This window comes from Lasioglossum baleicum, chromosome 9 (assembly GCF_051020765.1).
Source record: "Lasioglossum baleicum chromosome 9, iyLasBale1, whole genome shotgun sequence".
Taxonomy (NCBI): Eukaryota; Metazoa; Arthropoda; class Insecta; order Hymenoptera; family Halictidae; genus Lasioglossum; species Lasioglossum baleicum.
In genome coordinates, this window is record NC_134937.1 from 17,460,845 (window position 1) to 17,471,187 (window position 10,343).

The window sequence follows — 10,343 nt, forward strand, 5'->3', positions numbered from 1 at the left end:
TCGTATTGTATTATTTTTCACAACACAATCTCTGGAAAGGTAAAATGGTTTACAACTTTATTCGACGATTCAATGGAAACGAAAGGTTTACATAGTACTTCCTGACAAAAAGAAATCAATGAAACTTAAAGCGTAAATATATATAAAAGTAATTATAGTCAACAGCAAGTATGTTGAATTAGCTCGCTTTTACATAACAAGGTGAAGCATCTTTTGTCATTCAAAACTGTATAGAAGCTAGTAGTATGTTTTTTATACTTGTTGAATAGATCTATGTATTATATATAATACTATTATATATTATACGATAAGAATATGTTGCATGAAAAATAAATTGTATTATAGTTTCAATATCTCTGTATGAGATTCCACAACTGTACGTAAATAAATATATTAGTAAGTAATACAAATAAGAAAAGATGTACAGTCATATACTTTTGTATGTTTGCATTGTGTATCATTTTTCACACAACGTATCGAGAACACTTTCATGTATCATGTAACTTTCCTTTTTCTACGATATTAAAATCTTGTTTACTAATAAACAAACAACTCTCTTACATATAAGAGAGAACAACATCAAAAATAATACTATACGTAACAATAAAGATAAAAGAAGAATTAAATATCTTTTTCTCACAACATATACTAAATTAACTAAATTCTCGGATATACTAGAAATGTTTTTAAAATAAAAAAATAGCAATTTTCAAGGATAAATATAATAGTAGATAACATCATAGGAACAGTTGTCACTGACTCAAACCAACGAATATAATTTTTGATTTGTGCATTCCCAGATTTTGAGTACAGTCTCGACGCTATATCACATATAATTACGACTTAGGCATCAACAATAAGGTCTTTGTAAAAGTTTAGAGTTTTTTCAAATATATGCCCTAGACCATTTACTTTTCCGCACCTCTCGCAGACGTAAAAATACTTTTCTGTTTTTAAGAAATCTGGCGATAGTTCATTCATTCTAATTGCTACGTTATATTTGGTCGTAAACGTCGCCATTTTTATACAATTAAAACTTAAGGTCCATCGTCGATCGTCTATTTTGTCATAGTTATAACTTTTAATAGTTGGATCTGTGTCCTCGAAAAAATAGGTACACTTCACGACCTCCCCTTTGTTTTTCTGGAACCTAATTATAAAAATTGATTAGCATCGCTGTCGCGCTTATTAGAATATTTTAAATAAAATTTACGACGAACCTCTCGTAAAGTTGTTCCAATATCAATTTCGGAACTTTCGTGAATTCCTTGCTATTGCAAACTTTGCAATGGGAAAAAATATCCTTTTCATAAATACTAATTCCGAAATGATGTAAAATTTTTCTCAATTGGGTTTCATACGAATCCGGGCACACAAAATATTTTTGGTGACGCGGTAGATGTTGCGAAAGCTGTGTAAAACAATTCTATTAGCTTTATCCGAGTATTATTATTACATTTGTGAGATAAATCTTACCTTCTGATAATGTGAATATTGCGTTAAAAATATTCTCCCATCTTTTTTAGCTATGTTTATTGCGTCATCGACTGACGCACGAAGGGTATCACAACCACATATTCGAAGTTTCGTTATCAGTCCACCTAGGTTCGAATCGCAGACAACGCGCCACTTGTAAATTGGTATTTTTGGTTTCTTAACCATTTGCGAGCAATAAGGTGTACTTGTAGGATTGCTCATTTTCGTAACAGATCCCGACGGCTTAGAATCATTATACACATGAGACGTCAACATCCCAGTTTCAGGTACATACGGCTGCATTCAAATACGTACAAACTCATATGGGACCAACATTTACGCCAAGAAAAGTGATTAGTTATTTCGTCATATTAAAACTTACCTTATCCGCACATGTTTTTGTACTTTTTCTCGCTGTTTTATACGGCATTTTCTGCACCTCCAGGCAAATATTCGCAAATGGAATATTTAGTCGAGCGCATTGAGTCTCGAAAACGTTATATATTTCCAATAAGCAGTACGCGTCTAACGCTGTGATAAGATAATTAAGATATTATTATAACTGTTTTTTTTCAGTAGTTAGATACTAGGGAAAAAATGAGTAAAGACCCGCATATATTATTTGCCCTTCTCTTAAGGGCCGCTGCTCCCAGTTCGAAAATTGGTCCGATTTATTCAACTTTTTTCCAAAACAAAGCTCCACGAGTTTGCTTAAATTCTTTTTGGAAAATTGGTCGTCGACTGCGTACGTGTTTGGGAATACAAATTGGTGCTCTATCAGTTTCTTCCATAAATCGACGATATCCAGAAATCCCTGAGCCTGGATGTTTGAGAAAAGCGGCAAACTGTCGCGTATCATTTTTAAGTCATGATCTATTCCGAACCCTGTAACACATTACAATTGCAGAAAAATATTAAACTAATAAATCAAATAAAGTGGTCAGCATGTAACGATTACATGCAAAGAAACACGAGTAAACTCATGACGAGTCGACAATATGTTAACATGGTATTTTTAAAATAGTGCCATACAGTAATGTTTTTAATTACATGAAATATTTACCAAGTTTTAGTATATTGTTGTTTTGCAATAAGCATATGGCTAACTCTGTCCATAATGCCTTCGACCTGTTTGCCATTGTAGTCAAATCTAGAATGTAAACTCGGTCCGGTGTAGCTATCTGTATCATAGCTAATTCGCTTTTTTTTGTACCTAATAATCAACAGAAGTATGAGATTCTTGTTTTGTTCGAAAATACGCAACATCAGAAAAGTAAATGCTTAAATGAAGATATTACTGAAATTCGGTTTCCATTCAGTATCTATCCCGACAATACCGACATTTCTCAGACCACAATCCAAAAAGTTCTCGAACTTTTCCGCATTATCTACCACCGTAATGGAATCACGTGGTAAACGTAATTCGTGATAATTTTCACAATTATCCCAGTCACTTGTCTCTTCTACTCTGCTAGTAGAAGCTTCCTCACTGTTTTCTAAACAAGACAATTTTATAAATATCACATTATAATTGAAAGGTACATCGAGACATTTGATTACCATTAGCTTCCGCTAATTCAGCTTCATATACAATGGGCCCTGGCCATTGTTCCTTAGGCATCTGGAATCTTCTCACCCAATACAATCCTTCCTTCCCATCTCGTACGTTGATGAGAGATCTTATTAGATCATTTTGTAAGTTTTCATCTTGTGATACAGTTTCCTGTACCATCTCCCGAAAACTATCGAGACCTAAATTTTAAAAAATGAGTAGAAGTTTATTTCGATTCTTTCAGTGCTGCATCATTGTTCAGAGAATGAACATACTTAAACTGTTATCCATGTATCGTTTGCGAATGATGAAGTGCAAAGCACCTTCGTTTCGCTTTTTATTTACATTTTCGCACATGGTTAGGGGAAGGTTATGTATTTTGACAAAACGTGCTATCAATTTACTCAACGGTTTCCTGTCCGTTGTGGAAATCTTTACATCTGGTATTTTCTGCTCCCTGTAATACGTCAAGAAATATTATTCTATCTTAACGTTTATTTTTGTTGAACTATTAAAACTTACAGTATGAATTCTTCTAATTGCCTGTGCATACTTGTATCCGAGGCAATTAAATTGTCCAAGTACTGGACCAAACACTTTTGGATTTCTGGCTCACCAGCCAGAAAGTCGTCGACGATCGATAGCTTGTTTTGCAGAATAAGCGGCAACAACAAAACCTGCACATCTTTGAAGCTTTTTTGCAACTTCAACACAGTTGCATATTGTGCAGCTTCTTTAAACTTCTTTGCTGCGATCATCTTCTAAAAGAGCATACACAGAAAAATCACTTCGTTAGTTGAATTATTCCAATTACATTACGCGTTTCATAATTGTACCTGTGTGAAAGGAATAAATAATTCCTTATGCTTTACAAACTCATATGTACGAGCGAATAATTGGAATAGCTCCATACTCTTTTGTTCGACCACTAGTCGAAATGCAACTATTTTTAAGTCTTCGACTAACACGTCTTCTTGCAGTTCTTCCTGCTTCTTTCTCCACTTTTCAAACTCTTCTATGACTGTAATAAAAACGCAAACTGCTATACCCATAGTTTTCATTTTATACTTGCAAGAGTTTAACAACAGCTATTTGTAGAGTGCAAACTTCATGAACTTGCGAAAGATGAGTTTAATATTACAGGTACATCATTTACAACCTACAGAAATTATAGAGAGAACAAATCAGTTTTTATGTAACTCCCTTTTTTCGTAATCGATGCATTTTGTTCGAAGTCAAATTATATTCTCAACAGATCATACAAACTTCAAATGCATTCAAGAGTAATCTGCAATCTAGTTATAGCAACGAATGACAAACTACTTGTACAAAGCAATAATTAGTCTTAGAAAGAAACATAAACCTGTAAACGGTAACGACGGTTTCCGTTTCGCATTTTTATAGTCCGAGAGATTCACAATAATTTTCAATGTGCTCACGTACGGATTAGGAGCAGTTGCAAAATATTCATTCAGTATACAACTTATGCCATCGCACTTCTTCCCTGTATAAAACGATATTAATAAATACAGTAATAAATATATATTGACATTTTTTTACATGCATGTTATACTTACACAATTTCCATACGTATTCTAAGTAATTGATCCATTCTTTCGTAGGTTCATCTATAGTAGTGAAAAACTTCAAATCATCATCGTCGAGGTTGTTATTTACTATTCGGTACATTGGTTTGTCTATTTCGTTTGCCATCGCTCGTGCAGTAATATATGCAAAAGGGAAACGTTTGCGTTTCACGCTGGTATGGTACTACGGTTTGGCTTACGATTTTCTGTGCATACGATCGTGTCTTTTTTTACAACAATTACTGAAGACAGAAAGCAAATGAATTTCTAATGGCGAAAGACTGGAAAGACAAGAACCCATCGGACTGTGTTTCCACAGCAAGGGCGCGGAGTGTACTATATAGAAACGAAACTCTTGTCAATACCTGTAATGTTCGTGTCTCGAACATAGGTGTCCCTGGACTTATCATATACAAATATACATTGGGTCCATTCCGATTCACGCATGATGCGCATACACTGTATAGTGTAGTATAGGAGTCTCATAGGAGTCTCTATGCATACACTATACAGTGTATGCGCATCATGCGTGAATCGGAATGCACCATTATACATTATATATACATATATCATATATATATGTTGCCGTTTCTTTAAGTTTTTCCTTGGATTTCTTTTTCTGGACCACTGGACGAAGTAGGAAGAGGAGACTGTACATGAAAAAATTAGAAATGATTTATATATGAAAAAATGGTAGGAAACAACCATGGAAACAACAGGAAAGAATTGGAAACAATGTTTCAAATTCCCTAGAAATTTCGACGTCACCTGGTCGCAGAGTCGCCAAACTTGTTTCTCCACTGTACCCACTGTACCTTCCCCTTCCACACTTCCACGACGCTATTCCACGCTTCTGGACCATGTGTCATGTGGTCATGTGATACCTTTCACAAATCTTGCACAATGTCTCACCACCTCACCACCACTGAGCACCACTGAGTCCAACACTTTCTTTATTTTGTCTCCATAGTGATTTTCTTTAATAGGACATCTAAAAACATAAACAAAGATAAATATAAGACACTTTGATAGATAAGACAAATATATATGAAACAGGTAAATGAAGTGTTTATAGAAATAGTTTCTGTTGTTGAAATTGAACGTTTTGGAATTCGGAACATTCCATAACAAAAACGTTTTGTTTGTGATGACACTATGTTTATTTCAGAGGGTATGACATGTGAATAGTGATGACGCGTAGTAACGAGGTCGTATTTTGTGTATTCGAATCGATTTGCGGTGAAGCTGAAAAGGATTTATCAAAATGATGAAGCAAAACTTGCCAAAAAATTGGATTGTTCTCAATTCGAAAACACATCCGGATCGAGTGTACTATTTCAATGTGAAAACAAATCAGTCTTCTTGGGAGGAACCGACAGAACAGCAGTCGGAACAGGTAGCGACAATTTCCTAATTATTGACATTAATCATCTTAAATTATTGTGTTTTATAACACATGTTCACATTCTAACCTTACAAAATAACTGTTTTCGGATGTATCGAATATATACGCATTGCGAATAATAGAAAAATGATTATCTTCGAAAGCGACTTTGTTATATTAACGAAGAAAAGAAACTATTCCTGTGCTTAATTTTAGGTCGGAAAGAAATCGGAAGAATCGAACAGAAGACGTAAAAGTGTTCAGCCTTCCACACCAGAACACGATGTACCGGAAACAGAGATTAAAAAACGAAAGAAACTGGTTGCTAGAAGATCTCTCAAACAATCATTGGTGACAACCAATGAAGAGAAAGAAACTCCACAGATGCGGATTATTCGTGAGAAGATGCTTGTGAAAAAAGAAAAGGAAATGACGTCTAAAACGCGAAGCCCAAAATGTTCCAAAGATAGTACAAAATCGTCAACACAGACAACTAAAGAAAGTACCCCATTGTCGTCTCCGTCTAAAAGCAACGGAAGTTCAATGATGAATTATACGCCGCAAATGCAAGCGATTTTTCAAAAACTAAAACAGAAGAAGCAGAAAAAGAAAACTAAATCACAGAAAGCCGAAGATGATAAGGATAATAGTACATCTTCTGAAAATCTTCCAGTTAAACAACGATTAAGAAACAAAGGTATTCTCATTTATTTATAACAGAATTTAGGCAATGTTAGCGTTACGAATTAATTACTGTCGCGAAAGTGTAAATATTATACTTATGTAGTATTTAAATTGCAGAGAAAAGTGACACGAGAAGGAAAACATGCGACCCAAGTTTAATTGCGACGTCAATCACAAAAAGAACCCGAAAATCTTTGAGAAAGAATATGGGAAAAGAACGTATGGAGCAATTAAGGAAAAGCTTAACACTGGAAAATAGTACTACTGAAAATTCAGATAGTGTTATCGATATATCGCGGAGTCTCCCTTTGGCAGATAAACATGGTACATAATACTCTTATTATTAAACTGCGGAAGTTTATGCAAATTTTCGAGACGATTTTTAAGAAGGGCTAACTAAATAAAATGCTATTTTCAGTGGTAGTAGCTTTCGTAGATCTAAATTCTCAGAAGCTGTAAATGCATAAAGATCCGCAGTCTACTTATTATCTTGTCAGCGTTATGAATTTGTGTTTTATTTGGTGTACTATAGTTGTAGGGGGGAAATTACCAAGCCTTTACAAAAATATAGAAGTTAGATTGACACGTTTAAAGGACAAAGTTTCCAAAGATAAAATCCCAATTAATAAAGCTTCTTCTATTGAAAAATCAAAAGTATTATCTGTGGAAACTGTGACGACAGTGAATGATTTAGTGAAACGATCCAACGATAATTCGTTTTACGAGGAGATGGATTGGGAGCCATTGGAAGATGAAAAAATTACATTCGAGGTAATGTCACATATTTTACTAAACATTTTGCAAGTTTGTATAAAATGATTTTTAAGATTCTTCTTATATATTCCGTATAGGTCCAAGCTGTTAGAACACAACTTTGCACAGTGAACAATACCGATGTGTCGTGCAGTGTACCGAATCACAGTTTAAGTCATCCGCTAGTATCAGGACAACAAGAGAAAAAGCAGCTGTACATCGTTGTCGATACAAATGTGTTTTTATCAAACATTAATGCTATTGATTTAGCGAAAGAAACGGTTTTTAAGACTTTCGATCAACCTTTCATTGTTATTCCATGGACTGTTATACGTGTAAGCTGAGTATTAAATAACACTCTTCGATATACTTTTTTATAAAAACTTTATAAAGAAATCTTTTTTTAACAGGAACTCGATTACATTAAAAATAACAATGGTAAAACCAAATCAGCAATACTGTCCGCGAAAGCAAGGAAAGCTATCAACTACATTAATCAATTGTTTTCTTCTAAACATCCATATGTTGTTGGACAAACGCGGGAGGACGCCTCAAGAAATAAAGAAAAATTTTTTATCGATTGTCCAGATGATGAGATTTTACAAACGTGTTTACAAATTCGCGAATTGGAGAAATCTGTAGTACGTACTTAATCGTACAAAAAGTATAAATTCTGTTTGGAGTAGTTGCAATTCTAATTCTTCTGTCTGAACGTAGGTGTTGATGTCGTATGATATTAATCTTTGCAATAAAGCAATGATTTACGACATAGCAACGCTTGGAAGGAACGATCCTCTTGAGAAAATTGATTATCTTAACGCGACGAACTGTACGAACAGTTTGTCTTCCAGTTTGAATGAACGAAATAAGGATGGATTGAGCTTAGACCCGATTTTAAATGAGGAACGCCACATACCAAACGAAATATTTAATGACGTGAAAATGACTATGAAAGAGTTTTTAACCGTGGTAAGTATATCATACGAGAACATATGTATGTTTAGTACACGATAAAAGAAGGGACACTGTATTTACAAAGTATTTTAATTGCAGATAGTCAGCAGTGAGATGCATGTATTATACGGAGACTCTTGGGAAAGACACGTTATCATAAGACCACCATGGACAGTCGTAACTGCTCTCCAGTGTGCGATAAAACATTGGATAGCTGCTGTGAGCGAGTCATTTCTGAGAAAAGCGGAAGTTGTTCTAAAGGAACTGCTACAAATATTTAGAGATGTGTCTGGTAAAATCCAATTTTTGCTGTAGCAATATTATAGGATAAAATACGAACAAACTTAATCCATCATAAAAATGCATCTTCTCTAGGCGACAGAACAATAACAGAAGTCATTTGTATCTTAAACAAATGCAGCGAACTGACTCAAATGGTTAATGTAGATAAACATCCCGAATTAATGATACGTGTCAGCCACAGGATTGACGTAATTAATACAAAATGTGTTTCGTGAATTTGAAATCGAATCAATTCTCAAGATAAGATATTGTTCATAATGTGATATTTGTAGGAGTTGAAACAACAATGCCGTACTTACGAGAATCGGCTAAATGATCAAAAGTTGCGGGACGTGATTGGATTCGAAGACGACGTAGCGGCTCGGGAAAGGAGGGCGCAGAAAGCTCTCCAGTATTTCGAGGCAGCATACATTTTCGCTCGCGATATGGGGCAAGTTTTAACGTTACATACCAGAACAACATAATCCTTTACGTAGAGAATTAAAGAGTTTATGGTTTTTGTGTACAGTGGATTCGCAGCCAATACGGTAGGAATGCCATGCAGTTTTCACTTCAATTTTCCAAATCCACCTCCATCCCCGGACTATGTGAAGCAAATACAGCCGGAGCTTGCGGCAAATGTAAACCGATTGTTGCACAGCCTAAGCGCGTACGTTACTGAAAATGATAATTACAGTAATTCTTCGATCGAAGTCCTGGGTATCCTGTACAATCTAAGTCCAGTGCCTACTCACTCCACTGCCGGCCAACGCTGCGCCGCACAGTGGGACCTTTCGTCCAAATCGGAGACAAAATCAAAGAACTTTCTTTTATATTTTAAGTTATATCTGTGTGCACGCCACAACATTGACTCGAGTGAATCGAATGCTCAAACTTCTTAATTTTAATGATCGGTTTATGGGACTTTCACTAGCTTATTCCTGGCATTTCTCTGATTAAAATGATACCAAACACGATATAATTTCAACTTTAGTGGTTTAATCGACGATGAAAGTTTCGAACGCAACGAAGAACAGCGTATGCGACATTCTTTGAACTGTGCCGGCGACGGCGACACGCTTCGGCCACGCGATCCTATTTCATTCTGTCCTTCTCTATGTTCGGCTCGTCGTTTGAATTCTCGGCGCAGTCGGGTGGTAGACGCAGTCATAAAAATATAGCCACTCTATACTATTGAATTCCGTTCAAAACACGGGTGTTGGGACTTCGATCGGAGAAAATTACTGTACTCTCGAAACTTCTTTCAACCGCGTGCTATTATACAAGCGACCGTTTTATTACAGTGTACTGGAACAAGTGAAAGATTCTTGTGCCGATTATCGATCGTTGGACGGTCTGCATCAAACATTGGTAACGTTCCTTCCGGAATTGTTGCCTATAACAATGAAGTTACCCGACGAAGATCTGTCGCCCTTGGACATATACTGTTGCGTGAAGCTGAAGGAGGAGATGATGAAAACGGGTTTGCGCCAGCTACAGGAGCTCAGCACACATTTCTGTAGATTAGCGAGTTATAGATGTACATAAGAGCATACTACATATGTATAAAGCAGATGAAAGAGTATTGTTGAATCTTACCGTATCTTAAAAAAGTATGCATGACTATGTATATATATATATATATATATATATATATATACATAGATGTTTC

General features: G+C 35.4%; 2 protein-coding genes across 4 annotated transcripts; one reads left to right on the forward strand and one right to left on the reverse strand.

The window, feature by feature from the left end:
- Positions 1–30: 30 nt before the first annotated feature.
- Nbr (exonuclease mut-7 homolog) lies at positions 31–5,110 on the reverse strand. Of its 3 annotated transcripts, XM_076430165.1 has the most exons (14): positions 4,980–5,110; positions 4,606–4,856; positions 4,392–4,532; positions 3,865–4,049; positions 3,551–3,789; positions 3,304–3,485; positions 3,037–3,228; positions 2,775–2,972; positions 2,540–2,689; positions 2,086–2,361; positions 1,859–2,007; positions 1,477–1,773; positions 1,221–1,411; positions 31–1,150 (listed from the first exon to the last, which is right to left on the reverse strand). In XM_076430165.1, exons 2-14 carry the CDS (start codon positions 4,739–4,741, stop codon positions 844–846), a joined length of 2,643 nt encoding a protein of 880 aa, XP_076286280.1. In that variant the 5' UTR covers positions 4,742–4,856; positions 4,980–5,110; the 3' UTR covers positions 31–843. The 3 variants fall into 3 exon arrangements, with proteins under 3 accessions (XP_076286280.1, XP_076286281.1, XP_076286279.1); XM_076430166.1 differs by lacking the exon at positions 4,980–5,110 and having other exon boundaries at positions 3,551–3,786; positions 4,606–4,961; XM_076430164.1 differs by lacking the exon at positions 4,980–5,110 and having other exon boundaries at positions 4,606–4,960.
- A 384-nt stretch (positions 5,111–5,494) lies between these two features.
- On the forward strand, positions 5,495–10,327 carry Swt1 (Swt1 RNA endoribonuclease). Its single transcript, XM_076430167.1, has 13 exons — positions 5,495–5,670; positions 5,783–6,010; positions 6,215–6,695; positions 6,800–7,006; positions 7,215–7,453; positions 7,534–7,770; positions 7,846–8,076; positions 8,153–8,404; positions 8,489–8,681; positions 8,765–8,880; positions 8,965–9,122; positions 9,201–9,341; positions 9,976–10,327. The coding sequence occupies exons 2-13, from the start codon at positions 5,879–5,881 to the stop codon at positions 10,217–10,219; spliced, it is 2,631 nt and encodes an 876-aa protein (XP_076286282.1). The 5' UTR covers positions 5,495–5,670; positions 5,783–5,878; the 3' UTR covers positions 10,220–10,327.
- Positions 10,328–10,343: the final 16 nt, after the last annotated feature.